Raw genomic sequence first — 19122 nt, 5'->3', positions numbered from 1 at the left:
GCATAGGATGTGTTTCCATTTGTTTGTGTCATCTATGATTTCCTTCAGCAGTGTTTTGTAGTTTTCCTTGTAGTGGTCTTTTGACTCCTTGGTTAGGTGTATTCCTTAGTATTTTATTTTTTTGCAGCTCTTGTAAAAGGGGTTGAATTACTGATTTGATTATGTGCCTTGTTGCTGTTTGGTGTATAGAAGAGCTATGGATTTGTGTACATTAATCTTGTATCCAGAAAACTTTGCTGAATTCTTTTATCAATAAGTTCTAGGAGCTTTCTGGAGGAGTCCTTAGGGTTTTCAAGGTAAATTGACTTCCTTTTTACTGATGTGGATGCCCTTTTCTTTTCTTTTCTCCTCTCTCTCTCTCTCTCTTTCTCTCTTTCTGTCTTTCTGTCTTTCTTATTGCTTTAGCTAGGACTTCCAGTACTGTGTTGAAGAGGAGTGCTGAGAGTGGGCATCCTTGTCTTGTTCCTGTTCTCAGCAAGAATGCTTTCAACTTTTCCCCACTCGGTGTTATGTTGGCTGTGGGTTTGTCATAGATGGCTTTTATTACATTAAGGTATGTCCCCTGTATACCAATTTGCTGTGGGTTTTAATCATAGAGGCATGCAGGATATTTGCCAAATCCTTTTTCTGCCTCTGTTGAGATATCATGTGATTTTTAATTCTGTCTATGATTTGCACTGTGTTCTATTGGTAAAAACAAGTTATTAAGTCCAGCATAGATTCAAGGGGGGTGGGACAGGAAAGTGTCTTACTTTAGTGTTTCTATAAAGAAATACCTGAGACTGGGTAATTTATAAAGAGAAAAGGTTTCTTTGGCTTATGGTTCTGATGATTAGAAAGTTCAACATTGAGCGTCTGCCTCTGGTGAGGGCCTCAGGCTGCTTCTACGTGTGGCAGAAGGTGAAGGGGAGCCAGTGTGTGCAGAGACCATGTGGCCAGAACGGAGGAAAGAGCAGGGAGGTGCCAGGCTCTTTTTAACAACCAGCTCTCAAGAGAATAAACAGAGTGAGAACTCACTCACCTCCTCATCCCCCAGGGAAGGCATTCATCTACATGAGGGATCTGCCCCCATGACCCAGACACCTCCCATTAGACCCCACCTCCAGCGTTAGAGATTAGATTTCTACATGAAGTTTTAGAGGAGGCAATCATCCAAACTATAGCAAGAATTTTCTTTCAGCTCTTGATGTAAAGAGTTAGACATGTACAACAGGGAGGGATGTTATTGATGGCAGCAGTCTTGAAAGACAGCCAGTCCTCTGGCCCCCACAGTTCACATGAATCCTACATGAAAGTTTACTCACTTTCCTCCCAGGATCCCCAAAGTCTCATCTCATTAGGACATCAAGCTCAAGTTCTTGATCTTGTCATCTAAGTCAGGCCTGGATGAGGCTTCTTGGGGTGGGTCCCCAAGTACAGTTCTTTTTGATCTGAAGGCCAGCGGACTAACAGGCAAGCTTTTTGCCCCTCACACACCTAGTATCCAGGGATGATCAGCAATAGGACAGCTGTAGGAGACACTATTGTTAATGAAAACTATCGAACTGTAAGATGCTTCTCAGCCCTAGTCCACGGTGGTTGTGAAATCCAGCCAGATATGTATGATCAGTTCCTTGATTAGGGCCCAGACCCAGTCCCTTGAGTGCATCTGTGTGGCTTTTGGCTTCATCCTCTGAGCTCTTGACTCCACACCATGGACTAGTCGTCCTTTTTCATAAGAAATGGCCAGGTTTTGCATTTGAATAGCTTTGCTAGACTGCTTCCTATGGGTAAAATTTGGGGACCTAAACATCTCTTCATTTTGAACTCTCTCTCCTTTTCAGTCTAATCTTTTATAAGCCCATTAGAGAACTACGTGGGCTTCCTGTGTATCTAATTGTAATCCTCTACATTAGACAGAAACTACACCCACAAATCTCTTTTAGACAGCCTCCTTTCTACTTTGAGAGTCAGGGTGCTATGTGACAACACCCTTGAGCTTCTTAAAAACTTTTTTAAAATCTATCATAGGCCAGGCGCAGTGGCTCAAGCCTGTAATCCCAGCACTTTGGGAGGCCGAGGTGGGCGGATCACGAGGTCAGGAGATCGAGACCATCCTGGCTAACCCGGTGAAACCCCGTCTCCACTAAAAAATACAAAAAAAAAAAGACTAGCCAGGCGTGGTGGCGGGCGCCTGTAGTCCCAGCTACTCGGGAGGCTGAGGCAGGAGAATGGCGTGAACCCGGGAGGCGGAGCTTGCAGTGAGCTGAGATCCGGCCACTGCACTCCAGCCTGGGCGACAGAGCGAGACTCCGTCTCAAAAAAAAAAAAAAAAAAAAAAAAAAAAAAAAAAAAAAAAAATCTACCATAAGAGAATGTCTAAGAGGCATGCCCTTAGGATTCTTTTTTTTTTTTCTTTTTTGAGACGGAGTCTCGCTCTGTCGCCCAGGCTGGAATGCTGTGGCCAGATCTCAGCTCACTGCAAGCTCCGCCTCCCTGGTTCCCGCCATTCTCCTGCCTCAGCCTCCCGAGTAGCTGGGACTACAGGCGCCCGCCACCTCGCCCGGCTAGTTTTTTGTATTTTTTAGTGGAGACGGGGTTTCACCGTGTTAGCCAGGATGGTCTCGATCTCCTGACCTCGTGTGATCCGCCCGCCTCGGCCTCCCAAAGTGCTGGGATTACAGGCTTGAGCCACCGCGCCCGGCCGCCCTTAGAATTCTTAGAAACGGCTTCTTATCTGACATATTCCATGAAGGTGTTTGGTTACAGTAGCACCCCATTTTCAGTTATCACTTTCTGTTTTGATTATGTCATTACATGAAAACATAGTGGCTTAAAACAAAGTGATACTCTGTATTAGGTTGCTTATGACTGTGGGTAAGCAGTTCAGGAAGGGTTCCACTGGATAGCATCATCTTTTTTTCATGTGGAATTAGCTTCCTCACTCACATGTCTAACCACTTGGTGCTCCTTGGTGCCTCACTCTCCATCTCTACCCTGCTCCTCTCTCCTTCACCCCTCTTTCCTTCCTTCCTTCTCCCCTAGATGTGTGTGATCAGTTCCTTGATTAGGGCCTAGACCCAACCCAATCCCCAACCCTTCCTTTATCCCACCTTTTCTCTCTTGTTCTTTCTCTCTCTCTCTCTCTCTGTGCATGGTCTCTCATCCTCCAGAATCTCTACATGTAGTGGTCTCAGGATAGTCACACTTCTTCCCGACAACCAAATTCTAAAAGGCAAAAAGTAGAAACTGCCAGGTTAATTATGGTTCGCACCTGGAACTAGCAAAATGTTGCTTCTGTAATCCGCTGGTCTGTGCAGTTAGAAGGCCAGCCCACACTTGAAGTGGGCAGAGAGGTAGACTCCTCCTCTTGGCAGGGAGCAGCACAGGCTGCAGAAGAGCGTATGAAATGGGAGATACTGTTTTGGGCATCTTTGGAAAGTGCAGCCACATAATTTTTAGAAATTATTTTAAATGTGATTTCTCAACGCCTTGTGTATGGGTATCCATATATGCTATTTTTGTCAGATATAGCAATCATGAATATATTAACTTTGTTAAACATTTGGATTAGGAAGCTCTCCTTCCCTGTTCTTTGCTCAGGAATAATTCAAAAGATTGTAATTAACTATTTGTCGAAAGTTTGAAACAACTTTCATAAAACCACCTGAACTGCCTACATGACAAAGATTTTTATTTGGCCAAATTTTTTTTTTAGTTAAAGGTTTTTTCCCCCCTTGATTTCTTCTATATCATATATGTTTAGAAAGTCTTTCCCCAATTCAGAACATTTGAATATTTAGTCACAGTTCCTATTTGTTGTACTTGTATATTTTACATGTAATTCATTAATCCACATAGAATTGTTTTGGTGTGAGATGAAGGCATAGCTTTCTTTTCCCCACCCAGATTTTGAACCAATTAGATAACAACTCATCCATTCCCTGATAATTTGCATTGCAGCCTTCATCCTATTCAATGTTAAGTATTCTGGAGTCTGTTTCTGGGTTTCTCTTCTCTCCTGTTGATATATAAGTTCTTTTTCCCATGCTGTGTTTTTAATTGTAACTATATTCCAAGCATCTTAAGTTTGTAGAAATCACTAAATGTTCATGGCTATGAAATGTGTGTAAATGCCACCTGACTCATACTAAGAAGGTATGCTTTTAGACTATCGAAGACAAGTTTTTTTCAAAATTCTATTAAGAATTTGTTTAATGTATACCTTAGCCAAATATTTTTGTGCTAACTTTGGTGTCCTAGAAAGGAGGAATAAATGGAACACATACTAACCACGTAGTTATGCTCATGATCATGACTTTCAGATATATAAAGTAGTGTGTGTATGTCTCTCACAAGGAAATGAATAAAAGGAATTTACCATTGAAGGTGATAGTCAAGTAAACTGAAGCAGATGCTAGAAAAGAGTTTTCCTAATTTATTAAAGAAGGCTGTTTGTAGAGTAGATCTAGTAATATTTAATTTCTGAACCATGTCATTTAGCTAATAAATTACTTTAAAATGTACTCTTTAACAAAACGAGTCTTTTATCTTCATTAATGTAGCTTATTTTTGTTTTGCAGTTACTGCTTTGTGTTTGCTCTGGGATACCTCACAGTGTGCCAAGTTACTCGAGTCTATATCTTTGACTATGGACAATATTCTGCTGATTTTTCAGGGTAAGATGAAAACTGATTCAATGGCCTGTTTATCCATTCTAACAAGGTGGTTAAAGAACAAAATACATTTGCATTTAGTAGTTCAAGTGAAAAGCTATTATTAAATATTTTAGTTGAAAATTTCTTTCTAAATTTAGAATTTCTCTCTTGTAAGTAGTCTTTTATAGTACTGTCTAAGTCAGTAAGAGCCTTGTTCTGCTTCTTCCTACCTAACGGGTCTTCCTTTGGTTCTTAGGTCCTTGGGCTAGGTCAGTCTGAGTTTCCTAGAGAAGATGCTCAAGGATGCATTTTACTTCTATGCATTTCACCTCTTTGCAGTGTTCTCCATTTAACACCAGTATTCAGTTGAGCAGTGGAAATAACTTCTAGTATTTGTTCCTTCGAAGGGGATTTATTTTCTTCCTAGTGCTAGATGAGTCTTTTTGTCCTGTAACAAAACTGATTATATGTTATCAGGGGAACTAGCCCCCAATATTTCAATGTAGGTTCTTTTTATTTTCCCCAAGTGTCGACCAGTCTGAGAAATAAAGAGAAAGAGTACAAAGAGAGGAGTTTCACAGCTGGGCTGCTGGGGGTGATATCACATATCGGTAGGTCCATGACGCCCCCTGAGCTGCAAAACCAGCAAGTTTTTGTTAGGGATTTCAAAAGGGGAGGGGGTGTACGAACAGGGAGTAGGTCACAAAGATCACATGCTTCAAAGGGCAAAAAAGGAGAACAAAGTTCACATGCTTCTGAGGCCAATAAAGATCACAAGGCAAAGGGCAAAGCAAGATCACAAGGCAAGGGCAAAATTAGAATTACTGATGAGGGTCTATGTTCGGCTGTGCACGTATTGTCTTGATAAACATCTTAAACAACAGAAAACAGAGTTCGAGAACAGGGAACTGGTCTGACCTCAAATTCACCAGGGTGGGATTTTTTTCACCCTAATAAGTCTGAGGGTACTGCAAGAGACCAGGGCATATTTCAGTCCTTATCGCAACCACATAAGACAGAGACTCCCACAGTGGCCATTTATAGACCTCCCCAGGAATGCAATTCTTTTCCTAGGGTCTTAATATTTAATATTCCTTGCCAGGAGAAGAATTTAGCAATATCTCTCTTACTTGCACGTCTGAAGAAAATGTGGCTCTATTCTGCCCAACCCCACAGGCAGTCAGACCTTATGGTTGTCTCCCCTTGTTCCTTAAAATCACTGTTATTCTGATATTTTTCAAGGTGCACTGATTTCATATTGTTCAAACACACGTTTTACAATCAATTTGTACAGTAGTGGTCTTGAGGTGACATACATCCTCAGCTTATGAAGATAACAGGATTAAGAGATTAAAGTAAGACAGGTGTAAGAAATTATAAGAGTATTATTAGGGAAATGATAAATGTCCATATTAAAATGAAATCTTCACAATTTATGTTCAGCGATTGCAGTAAAGACAGGCATAAGAAATTATAAAAGTACCAATTTTGGGGACTGATATATGTCCATGAAATCTTCACAATTTATGTTCCTCTGCCATGGCTCCAGCCCATCCCTCCGTTCAGGGTCCCTGACTTCCCACAACAATATGTCTGTTGTGAGATAAATGCACAAGCTCTCATAAAGTAACTTGCTTTCCATCTTTATAAAGTGACATCTGCTAACACTTTGGTACCAGATGGGGAAGTTGAAGATAAACCTTTATGTATGTTTTTTTATGTCAGGCTTGACTGCTTTCTCAGTGAACAAGATACAGTAGGCCTGCTTTGGACTAGTCTTGAGTCATCTGGACAGCATAAGTAATGAGCAATAAATCCAATTTAAGGATACGTGTATTGGAAAAATCATGGTACCTCTGACAAAAAAATTGTTCAGCAATAGAAATGGACCAAAGTTGTATGAGCTCAGGGAAAAAAGTCACTTCTATGAAACAAGAGAATTTTAGAAGAGAAAGAGGAAATACCTTTTTCTCCCTAATGAGATTGAAGTATATTTTACTACACAGATCTTAAAAATAGGTTCAGATGAAAGGAAATTACATCAAAAACAAATAAAACCCAGGTCAAAACAAAACAGTTTAAATGCACTAAAAACCTAGTTAATCAAAGCTATTGAATGGAATTGGGAAATACACCTGGAAGGGCAGAAAAGGAGAGCAGATGTTGGCAATCCGGTTTATGGATAGTAGGTATTCCTGGAGAACATGACCTCATGGGCAGGATCAGTAGATGCTGGACCACTGTGAAAACCTTCATGAGCTTGAGGAAGTAGCCCAGGTCACATTGTCATCATAGTGTAATGAAATTAGGAAATAGTTATATAAGTTTAAAAGAATTGCAATCACTTAGAAAATTTAATTCTCCTGAGAATTTGCAACTATATTGGTCTTGTTCATCATGCATCCTAGTGCTTAGCACATGGTGGCATTAAATATATATTGAGTCAGGAATAATACTTCAGTACAGAAGAAAGTTGAAAATACAGTGAGAAAAATGGGGGAAAGTAACAGACAACACAAATGGAGAAACTAGAGCCATGTGGGCAAAGGCTGTGCCATCTGAAAGAGAAATTAAGAGCTTCGAATACTTGAATTATAGTAAGTGATAAATAAGCATTTATTCATAGTAGAAAATAGAAACAAAAAACATACTTTTAAATAATTTAGTTTAATGTTGATAACAGAAATATTAACATTAGCAACTTAAGCTTAGTGATACCATAAAATCATGAGTTTTCACATTGACCTTTAGAGTCCTGGGACTCTGCAGGCAGGTTCTGCAGGTGTCTTAGGAGCTCAGCAGATGAGGTTCTAGGTCTTCCAGTCTTGCTTCAGCCACATCTGCTCTGTATTTCTCTAGTTTGTATTTTGGGATCCTGTATAATATATTTCATTAAACATATTTTGTTGCTCTTTTAACCATTCGATTTAAAAAGTGATTTAACATAGCCAAATTGAATTTATTATACAACCATGTGGATTGGTGTTAGTATGGATTTGTGTGGCCCAGTCTTTGCTGGGCTCTCACAGCCCCTCCATCAGTTTGATCTTGGTCATTATCATTACCCTTTTTATTTCCCTGGTCAGCTATTCCAAATTATTGTCAGTCTCAAGGCCTTTACCTAACATTTCTGTATTATCTAGGGATAGGCTTACTACATTTAAAACAGTAACTTTATTTCAGTGGCTTAGCATAGTGAGAGTTTATTTCTCATTCACATTACAGTTCATTGAGGATGGAGTCTCTGCTCCACAGTCATTTAGGGAACCAGACTCCTTCCTTCTTGTGGTTCCACCTCCTTCAGGCTCTGGAATCCTCTAGGTTAAGTTGAGGGCGGGGTGGTGAGTATGAGCAAAGCGAGGGTGTGCCTACGCAGCACTTCTGCCTGCATCCTGTCGGCAAGCGTGAGTCACATGGCCTCACAGATCAGAGGACAATTGACATTAAGAGCATAGCGCATGTTTAAAAAACAGCTGTATAGGACATGACTTTAGAAGTATTTTGCTGACCTCTAAAATGTCATTGAAGGCTGGGTATGGTGGCTCACCCCTGTAATCCCAGCACTTTGGGAGGCCAAGGCAGGTGGATCACCTGAGCTCAGGAGTTTGGGCAACATGGCAAAACCCTGTATCTACTAAAAATAGAAAAAATTAGATAGGCATGGTGGCACATACCTGTAGCCCCAGATACTCAGGAGGCTAAAGTGGGAGAGTCGCTTGAGCCCTGGGGGCAGGGGTTGCAGTGAGCTGAGATTGCACCACTGCACTCCAGCCCAGGTGACAGAGTGAGACCCTGTCTCAGAAATAAAATAAAATAAAGCCATTTAAACACTTAAATGCAGTTTTAAATGTTTAAATATGTAGGAGAAAAACAACCTGGCCTTTTTAAGATAGAAAACCTGTTTATAAAACACCAAGTTTAAAGAATACCTTTTAATCCATTAGGAGAAAACTTTTTATTATTATTATTATACTTTAAGTTCTAGAGTACATGTACACACCGTGCAGGTTTGTTACATAGGTATACATGTGCCATGTTGGTTTGCTGCACCCATCAACTTGTCATTTATATTAGTATATCTCCTAATGCTATCCCTCCTCCAGCCCCCCACCTCCCGACAGGCCCCAGCGTGTGATGTTCCCCTCCCTGTGTCCAAGTGTTCTCATTGTTCAATTCCCACCAGAAGTGAAAAGTGTTTGGTTTTCTGTCCTTCTGATAGTTTACTGAGAATGGTGGTTTCCAGCTTTATCCATGTCCCTGCAAAGGACATGAACTCGTCTTTTTTTATGGCTGCATAGTACAGGAGAAAACTTTTGACCATTATCAGTGAACTGATAAAGATTAGACAGTCGAATTAGCTGAAGGAGACCATTGTGGCAGAATGAACTTGAAGGCTCTTGGTTTTTTGTTTTTTGTTTTTTAATGGACACAGGAGAGAAAAAAGCCACCTAGAGACAGACTCTCCCCTTGATGAAGTATTTGGGCACAGGGACCCCTTGAATGTGTGATAATACATGAGCAGAAAAGATCCTGACTGGATCCTAATTAGAGTGAATATCGTAGCTGTTCAGAGTGTCAGATGGCTAAGAAGGTGGACTGGATAGTGACTCACCCTTCGTGCTGAGCTGGCCCGTTGCTCTGATGCTAGAAAGTGCAAGAAGCAAAGCCCAGACTCCGGCTGGGGAATCAACCTGAAATCTCTCTTGTATGGCACAGTTTTACTTGCACAAGAGTATGGAGAAACTGCGTGTGTGTGTATGTGTAAATTGTTAGGTTTAAGATACATTTAAAATGTTGATTAGGTAAAGATAAACTTATACCATAATACAAGTTTCTATTTACAGAAAGGTTGAAAAGCTACTGAAGTTGTTTGATCTCACGTTAGCCTCAGAAAATAGATACAAGAGAAGTATAAAACAACTAAATAGCTTTCTTCATGTCAGCAGTAATCAGTTAGAAAATATGATAGAGAAAGGATCCTTTTTCAAAAGCAAGAAAAACCATGAAATATCTGGTAATATGTGTAAAAATAAATGTACAGAACCTCTATGCAGAAAACTATAAATTTTTACTGTAGAACATAGAGTAATTGGAAAAAAAATTCAACCCGTTTGTTTGAATAATAAAACTCAGTATTGTGACTGGGTGCAGTGGCTCACACCTATAATACCAACACTTTGGGAGGCCAAGGTGGGAGGATCACTTGAGCTCAGGAGTTCAAGACCAGCCTGGGCAACATGGTGAAACCCATCTCTACAAACAGTTTAAAAATTAGCTGGGCATGGTGCTGTGTGCCTGTAGTCCCAGCTACTCAGGAGGCTGAAGTGGGAGGATTGCATGAGCTTGGGAGGTTGAGGCTGCAGTAAGCCATGTTCACACAACTGTACTCCAGCCTGGGTAACAGAGCAAGACCCTGTCTCAAAAAAAAAAAAAAAAAAAAAAAAAAGAAAACCCTCAGTATTATAAAGACACGAATGGGGCTGGGCGTGGTGGCTCATGCCTGCAATCTTAGCAGTTTGGGAAACTGAGGCGACTGGCTCACTTGAGGCCAAGAATTTGAGAGCAGCCTGACCAATATGGCAAAACTCGTCTCTACTAAAAATAGAAAAATTAGCCAGGCATGGTGGTGCACAACTGTAATCACAGCTTCTTGGGAGGCTGAGGCATGAGAATCACTGGAATCCAGGAGGTGGAGGATGCAGTGAGCTGAGATCAAACCACTGCCCTCCAGCCTGGGCGACAGAGCTGTCTCAAAAAAATAAAAAATAAAGGGAAAAAAAATACTGATTCCCCCAAGTTAATCTGTTGGTGTAATGCAGGTAAAATTGGAGTTTTGAGGGAAATTAGATAAATAAATTGAAAATTTTCTCTAGAAGAATAAATGCTTGAGTGTAGTGAAGTTGATATAAAGACATACTACTGTCTGTAAAGCAGGAGTCATTAAAATATTCTGGACTGACAGGAATAGACAAACCAAGGAAACCAGGATGAAGGACCAAGAAAGAGACTCATGGATCTAAGAAATAAAAATACAGAACAGCAGTGGTGGGATCAGAAATCTGTGGGGAAAGCCAGGCTCTACTCTTCAGTAAATGGTATTGGGATGTTTAGAAAGAGAAGAGAAAGGTGAATCCTTGCCCCACGTATAGATAATAGATTGTAGATGGAAGCAAGAACAGATTTTTTGGCAAAAGAATATGTTGTTTCTGTGGTACTGAAAGAGTTGCTTTTAGTGTACCCACCAAAAAAATATGTATGTGAAATAATTTTTCATTCACGTCAAGAATATATCTTAGAGCTAACTGAACTGTATCAGAGGCTTGGTAAATATTTATTACTGCTCAGTCGTGTGTGCTCCTTCACTAAGGTTTATTAAGCATGCGTTGTGCGTTTTGATAGGTTCTTGAAGGCTGAGCCGGGTACTTTTGTAGGCAGCATTTTTTTCAGGTATAAGAAGAAGTGATAGAGCATGTGATCTGATAGCCACAGGTGTGCTTGTCATGTCCATCAGTCCTTTTTAGAAAGCATTATTCATGCTCAGAGTCTAATCATAGATGTGTTTCTGTGTTCTGAAATGAGTCATGGAAGGCCCCCCTTGGCCCTTCATTATCTTCCCCGCACATGGCGCCCAGCAGCTGTGTTGCAAATAGGGTTGATGTGAATCATTAGACTGCCGGCAAGTAGTGGGCCTTTATCCTGGCCCATTCTGTGGGAGTGTCTCCCAGCCCCTTGACCTACGTTTGATTACAGGAAACATTCCGTTTGGCTGCCACTAATGTAATTCAAGTTACCAGGAGTAAACAGAGATGGATCCATTTATGGTTTGCTTTGTCTGTTCCCCACCCTACCCAACCAAGCCTTTCTCCCTGAACGTATGTGTGTTCACCAAGCAGTGTGGCACAAGATTCATCAGAAACATACAGTGTTGTTCTCACTCATAAGTGGAAGTTGAACAATGAGAACATTTGGACACAGGGAGGGGAACATCACATATTGGGGCCTGTTGTGGGGTGGGGGTTAGGGGAGGGATAGCATTAGGAGAAATACCTAATGTAGATGAGGGGTTGATGGGTGCAACAAACCACCATGGCACATGTATACCTATATCACAAACCTGCATGATCTGCACATGGACCCCAGAACTTAGAGTATTAAAAAAAAAATGCAGTGTTTTCCTGAGGCTGAGAAGTTGGTGACGGACCTGCAGGGCCCGCTTGGTGTGTGCCCTCTCACCTGTTCTTTCTGTTTTAGTTCTGTTGCTCATCCCAATATCTGTCCTTGGGACACCCTTCCAGCCATATCTACATGTCCAAACCTCCGCAGTCTTAAAGGCCCAGACTAAATGACTTGTTTGAAATGCGTTCCCTCAGCTGTCTCTGTGCAGATCTTCAAATAGCTCACTGGGCAGTGGATACTTTGTTATGTAGTTCTTCACATACCTTTCATTTTTCATTTCCTGTTCTCAAGAGAAAGCTTCTCCAGAAACAGCACTTGCCTTTTGATGATTATGTCTCTTCAGCGCCATTGGTTTCATGGCAGTTCTGGCAGTTACTACGCAAAGGTGTGAATGGGAGAAAGGACCCAGCTCCTATTAAACATCTGCTGTGTCTCAGATACTATTAAATTTAATCCACACAGTGGCATTATTATCCGTGTTTTATAGATAACCGTTTTGAGAAAAGTTAAATAACTTCCTTGTCTTCCACAACTGATGTGAAGTGGGGTCAGGATTAAGTGTTCTGACCCGTATGTCCAGCTGCCTATGCACTCTGCTGTCTAGGGCCTCTTGTGCCAAGTGTGCCTAAAGCTGCAGTCCTGATTTCCCTCCTCAGTCAGTTTTCTCCTCCTAGTTAGTTATCCTGGTCAAAAACCTTGGTGGTGCCAGGTGTGAAACCCTGCATTGGATGCATTATCAAATCCCGTTGACTTTCCCTTCAGAATAGATCTAGAGGTGACTTCAGACCTCCTGTGCTGTTACCTTAGTCTGAGCCACTGTCTTCCCCTGCCCACCTCCCCTGCCTCCTCCCCCTGACCCCTCCCCCTACCTCTGGTGCCCCCACAGTCTTTTTTCAACCTAGAGTCAGAATATATTCTTTTAAAACCAAGTCACTCTTTTGCCTAAAATCCTCCAGTAGTTTCCTGTCTCACTCAGATTCAAGCCTCTGTCCTCACTCTGCAGAGCCTGCTGGATCCGGCATCCTGCTTGCCATCTTTAGCTTTTGTTCCTGTCCTCCTTGCTCGTCACATTGGCCTCTGTACTGATCCTCAAACATGCCAGTCACACTTCTTCCTGGGGCTGTTGAACTTACTTTTCTCTCTTCCTGGAACATTTTTACCCCAGGCCTCCACAGAGCTTGTCCTCTATTTCACTGTCGTCTTCTGGGTGAGGCCGGTTCCCACCTTTGTTCCGTATTCCTTAGGCCCCTTACTCTGCTTCATTTCACTGCCCAGGACTTGCAGCATCTGACACACTGTATCTTTACCTGTTTATCTGTTTATAATCTGTCTGTCTCCAGTGCAGTATAAATTTCATAACAGCGAGGACTTGGCCTGTCTTGTTCACACTGTGTCTTTGGCACATAGAACAGTACTTGGTGAATCGTAGGTGCTCATTAAGTAAGTACTTGTTTTTTCTGAATGAAGCTGTAAGAAAATGAATGAATGGATGACTAAGACGAATGGCCTTTTCCATTATCTCTCACTTTGTATTCATTTGGTGTTAGGTAAGTGGGGTTACTTGGTGTCAGTGGATTTTGTTTGGATGCCAGAGTACTTGTACACTTAGGATAACTGAGGTGAACAGTTAACAGTTTGCCTCTGTTGCTGGGTAACACATGTCCTGGTGGCAAGCTGTCACCTAGTGGATGCTTTTAGTTGATTTGTAGCATTAATATACAGACTTCCCTTAAGCTTAGTGGTCTCCCAGAGATAATGGAACAATCATGAAAGTAATTGTTCATTTTTAGCATTCATTCTCTTGTAATGTTTAACTACATTTGAGTTTTACTGTGTAATAGAACCAAATCCTACTATTCTTGTTCTTTGTAGAGAAAAAAAGTGTGTGAATATATTTTTTAACTTTTTCATCCTTTGTTTTATTTCAGGAAGTCTAGAGTTTTTACCTCAGCTGAATTTTTTAATATTAGCTGAAACTGTTACACCAGTTGAAGTGTTACTATGAACAGTTACATTTCATATTTTCCCACATTCTTAGCAGAGGATCATTGGAAGGAAATTTCAGTAATGCCACTTAAATATACTGATGTTGTCCTATAGAAGGAAAGGGAAGCTCCATCCTGAGGCCCTGACCTCACTCTGGAAGTTCCAAAGCCTTCTGCTTCCCCTACCTTCTCCAGGTTCCAGTTTCCATACTAGGGAAACAGGAGGTTCTTTCCAATTCATGTCGAGGTATCCCAGACTTTCCTAGGGCCCAGGAAGTGGTTAGATACTAAGGCTCCATTAATACAAAGTCAACAGATATTTAATAGTTAAAGTGTCAGTAAAGATGTAAGTGAAATAGTTGTGTGAATCACCCTAATTGTCCTGAAACAGATGTTTATGAACAAAATATGCTGTTAAGAAAGCCCACTGCAGTTACGCCCTGTGCACCATTGCACTGTTTTCAGTTGTAAATGCTTCCTGCACAGTCATTCCTGCTGCGGAAGGGTGAGGTGTGTCCTTTCCCATCAGTCTTTCTTGTCTCCCAGCCGTGTACCTGCTGCGTTGGACTCATCTGTCTGTTTTGGCCTCCAGTTTGCATTTCTGAGCTCTCTTTAATCTGCTCATCCCTTACTGAACTTTTCCTATAATCCTTCAACATACTCCTGCATAGCTCCCTACGATAATTTTGTCTTCTGTCTTTCTGTTTCTCCATGTGCTACACCCCGGCTGACGGGTTGGACCAGAGGCATTGGGACTGCCATCCTCTTAAAACAAAGGGCATGTATGGAGCTAATGACCATCAGGAAATGAAACCAAAACTTGATGAGGCATTTCTATAAACCCGCCAGCACACTGACAGTGTATTAGGTGCCAGGTACTGAAGGCACAGAAATAATTAAAGCAGTGTTCCTAACTGTTAAGTAGCTCATGGGTTTTTGTAGTAATAGGAAAATAAATGAATCATTACAATATATAATAAATGCTTTCAAGCACAGATAAGAGAGAACAAATGGGAGAGAGTATAATTAACCTACAGAAGGAGTAATAGATCTTGACTGGACACTTAGATTCAGTTTATTTTATATTTTAAATGTATTTATTGGCCAGGCATGGTGGCTCACACCTGTAATTTCAGTATTTTGAGAGGCTGAGACGGGTGGATCGCTTGAGCCCAGGAGTTTGAGACCAGCCTGGGAAACATGGCAAAACCCCATGTCTACAAAAAATTTAAAAATTATCCATGTGTGGTGGCACGTGCCTGTAGTGTCAGCTGCTTGGGAGGCTGAGATGGGAGGAGCCCAGAAGATCGAGGCTTCAGTCAGCTGAGATTGCACCTCTGCACTCCAGCCTGGGTGACAGAGGAAGACCCTGAAGAAATTTTTTAAAAAATTTACTTAGCACATATTTTGTGCCAGACACTGTGCTACATGCTGGAGATTCAGTGGCGAACAGGACTGTTAGGTTCCTTGCCTCATGGGCTTTCTAAACAAGGGAGAGATTTTAAAACAACCGCTGAGATTTAATAAAGAAAACAACTATGAATGTTAAAACAACTTGAAGGAAACAACCAAGGACTAAGATGAAATGAAGGGTATTTGCGTGCATGTGTGTGTGTTTTTGTGGGTAGAGGGAAGCTGCTTGAGGTCGAGTTGTCCGGTGGGCTTCGTGTGCGGAGTGATTCTTCAGCTGATTCGTGAAGAGGGAGAAATAACTTATCCTTGTGGTTCCAGGAAGAGTAGTCTGGGTGGAGGGAGTAGCATTTGGAGAGAGGCTGGAGTATTCAGGTCTGTTTCCTGCCTTCCTTCCCGCTCTGTTAGGGCATGATTCTTGGAATCAGTAGTACAGCTACACGTCACCTGTCCTCCCAGCCACACGTCACCCATCCTCCCAGCCACACCTTACCTGTCCTCCCAGCCATACATCACCTGTCCTCCCAACACAGCTTACTTTCACAGGAGCTTCTGTGTTCTTTGCACCTGATGGAATAAAAGTTGCATTTGGGTTCAGGGGCCCAAGTGGGCACAAGAAGGACCCTCAGAGCACTTATTTACATTTTTGTTAGCATCTTGTCTGTGTATACCTGACAGCTTACTGTGTCACTGAATTGACAAAATAAATGTAATAGTTGTTTTATCAGTTATTACTATGTTTTAAGGTGACATGGAAATTCTGAAGAGAATGTTGTAACTCACCAGTGAGCTAAACTATGGAAAGAATTAGGCAGAATGAGAAAAATGATTCTCTCCCCCAGGGAAATGGAAATTATAGGGCATTTTTATCATTTTCAAGGGCTTGAAAATGATAAAGCTCTTGTGAGGACGTCTGTGGGGACGGACATGAAGTGGAGACGGAGGCGCCTGTGTTCATTGTCCCTCCTGACAGCAAACCCAAGGTCTCCCACACGCCCGGCCACCCAAGCCGCTCGGGGCAGCCCCCCTTCTCTTTCAGGCTGCTCTCTGCTCACCACTTGGTTTGCATCCCAGGACATGACATCTGTCCCCCGGCTCCACTTCTGTCTGTGGTGCCCACGTGACCTCCCGGGCACACATTGCTTCTCATCCTCGTGGCCTCCAGGCTGGGCAAGGCCCCCTCCTGGGTATCTTGCAAAGCAGAAATAGCAATCGGGTGTTCCAAGCCACCTGGGGGATTTAGGTTGGTTGAAGCATGATTCCCTGAGAAGTGAGTATGTAAATGTAAGAACTGACTTTTAAGGGAACCTGAGAGAAGTCTCCTCCCTTAAGTACTTCCAGTTTAAGAACATTTGTCATTGATAAGGCCTTCCTGTTAGTTGAGGAGAATGAGCTGTAGCTTCTCAAGGGCCCAGGTCTGTGAATCAAAGTTCCAGCGGTAGGAATGTTTAAAGCAAACCCTTGCTGCCGTTTGCTGATGTTGTGAGAAAGACACCTCTGTTTGCCAGAGGCAGCAGTTTGAGTTTCTGCGCTGAGCGGTGTGGGCTGCTGGAAGAGAGCAGGTCAGAACTAGACCCACGGGGGTCTAAGCCTGGAGCCTGGACCCCCCTCCCCTCCTGGCCCCTTTCGTTGGTGGTGCATGGGGTGATGCTGTGTGGCCACAGTGTCCTCAGGTTCTGTGAAACATGTTCTCCTCTGCATGTATAGAGCACAGTCTACCTTGGGTCAAAACACAATTTCCTGCTTTTATTATATGATTGTTTCAAAAACTTAAATAACTTCTTGTCAACTGTTCTTCAATACAGTCTGTAAGCTAATGTAATAGTTAAAGGATAAAAGCCTTCCTGGTGGTTTGTTTTTTTTTTTTTTTTTTTTTTTTTTTTATAGAGATGGGGTCTTGCTCTGTTGACCAGGGTGGTCTCAGACTGCTGGGTTCAAGCAATTCTCCCACCTCAGCCTCCCAAAGTGCTGGGATTATAGGCATGAGCCACCACGCCCAGCCTTAACTGTTTTTTTTAACACTGTCTGTAAGCTAATGTAATCCTTAAAGGATAAGATGCATCCTAGTGGTTTTCTTATGTGGATATATTTTTTTCCTTTCCAAGTTACTCATTCAATTATAATGACTATAAAGTATGGGAGAATAATGCCATTTTTAAAATGATTTTAAAGTCATTTTTCCTTTCAAATACATCATGATTTTGGTTCCTTAGATGGCTGTGTGTAGAGTCCGTAACCCCTGGGTGCCTAGTTTTTAGAATAGGGAGTTGAGAGTCTGTCCATGATTTATTGAAGAAAGTACTGAGCCGAAAGCAGGAGACTGGGGCCACATCTCATGCCTGCGCACTTCTCAAAATCTCCGGGCCTTGTTTTCTAATGTGTGAGATGAGGAGGCCAGGTTAGATCACTGGGTCACCAGAGACTTTCTTTTAGGGGTGGAGCCTTTTTCTTTTCTTTTTTTTGAAGCCTTGGAGAAAGCCCAGATCCCCATCTCCTATGCTGTCCTCAAATACATAACTCCTGAGTTATTGCTGAAATCCCTTGGAGGTCTTTTTTATGTTAAAAATTTCAGGCTTTGTAGTGATAAAAGCAGAACAAACTCTTAACTCATATGTCATAAGTATTGTTTTAACTTTCTTCTTTTAAAACACTAATTTTTTTTATCTTGTCACAGCCCAATGATGATCATTACTCAGAAGATCACTAGTTTGGCTTGCGAAATTCATGATGGTAAGAATTCTGAAATTAATTTTTATTGCTGAAAAAATTTAATTCCAATAATATTTTGCTTGAGCTATTACCATAACTTTCTGCTATTAGAGTAAGGAAATGGAGGGAGGTAAGATAGGGAAATATACTTAACTGTGCTTAGGGTTATGAAAAATGCTTGCTTTCCTTCAGTGTTTTATCTTCATTTTTAATTCAGTGCAGTGACAGGAAGTAGAATAGTGTGATTTAGTCATGTGGCCCACAGTAGTGATAATTTGACATATAAAGGAAAGAGACGTTTGGTCTAGATCAAGTTTTATTATTTCCTGCTTCAGCTCTTCGTTAAATTTTTATTATAATTTATGTGTTTTCCCCACCTCTTCTCCTTTATATACACACATTCATAATTACATGTTTCCATGTATTTTTATTATGAATAATTTCTGTCTTCAGTGAGTGGACATCTAGTCCTGGCCTAACAGGACTCCGAGTCATGAGATTTGGGTTATGATTCCTTCAAAGACTGAAAAAGCCAAGCATCCCTGTTAGAACGGCCATTTGTATGTAGCATGGGGAGCTTTTGAGATGAGTTTGAGCCCCACTGTGTCTCCACCCATCCTGTGCCCACTCCCCACGCAGGTTTTCCCTCTTATTGTCAGAGGACCAGCCTTGACAGTACTGTGAAGAGCGAGCGAGAGAGAGAGAGAGAGAATTTTTCCTCTTCTTCCCTCTGGCTACTAACAAGAAAAATTAGTGCTTAGTTTTTTTGGGGGGGTGGTGGAGGGAAGGAGGTAGATTAAAAAATCTCTGCTACTTGTTTAATCAAGTCTGCAGGTTAAACAGCAACTCTCTTTCTGCCCTTCAGAGAAAGAAACACCACTGAGGGAAAATTCTGCATACAGGAGGGAACATGAGGATGTGGCTAGAGTGTGGGTTTTGATGGATAGGCAAGCATACGCTCAGATTCCAGTTCAGCTTCTTACTGCTTCAGTTTTCTCCTTTGTCAATTAACAGTATGATTCAGCTTGGAGGGTTTTTTTGTGGATTATAATTTATGCATAGTGTCTTGTAGTTCTTGCATCCTGATCAATGAAGTGGTTGAAACTCACCAGACTCTGATACTAGACTGTAGTTATAAAACTTATACTAGGAAACACTATAGGTAAAAGCCTACAGTTACCTTCAGGTGCTGAAACTTCTGTAGT

General features: G+C 41.6%; 1 protein-coding gene across 10 annotated transcripts in view; it reads left to right on the top strand.

Annotated features, from left to right (window-relative positions):
- Nucleotides 1–19122, top strand: part of MBOAT2 (membrane bound glycerophospholipid O-acyltransferase 2) — a 148679-nt gene that overhangs the window by 94639 nt on the left and 34918 nt on the right. For 9 of the 10 annotated variants that reach the window (XR_005243234.2, XM_007971549.3, XM_007971548.3 and 6 more), the window contains 2 exons: nucleotides 4563–4658; nucleotides 17883–17938. Coding sequence is in view for 9 of the 10 variants with exons in the window: in XM_007971548.3 (XP_007969739.2) it covers nucleotides 4563–4658; nucleotides 17883–17938 (152 nt within the window). In the remaining variant the exon portion in view is untranslated. Of the gene's footprint in view, nucleotides 1–405; nucleotides 554–4562; nucleotides 4659–17882; nucleotides 17939–19122 lie in introns of all 10 variants that reach the window. The other variant, XM_007971542.3, reaches the window with a different exon arrangement.

This window comes from Chlorocebus sabaeus, chromosome 14 (assembly GCF_047675955.1).
Source record: "Chlorocebus sabaeus isolate Y175 chromosome 14, mChlSab1.0.hap1, whole genome shotgun sequence".
In the NCBI taxonomy this organism is placed as follows: Eukaryota; Metazoa; Chordata; class Mammalia; order Primates; family Cercopithecidae; genus Chlorocebus; species Chlorocebus sabaeus.
Note: the sequence above shows the minus strand (reverse complement) of the source record. Positions and strands in the feature narration are given on the sequence as shown.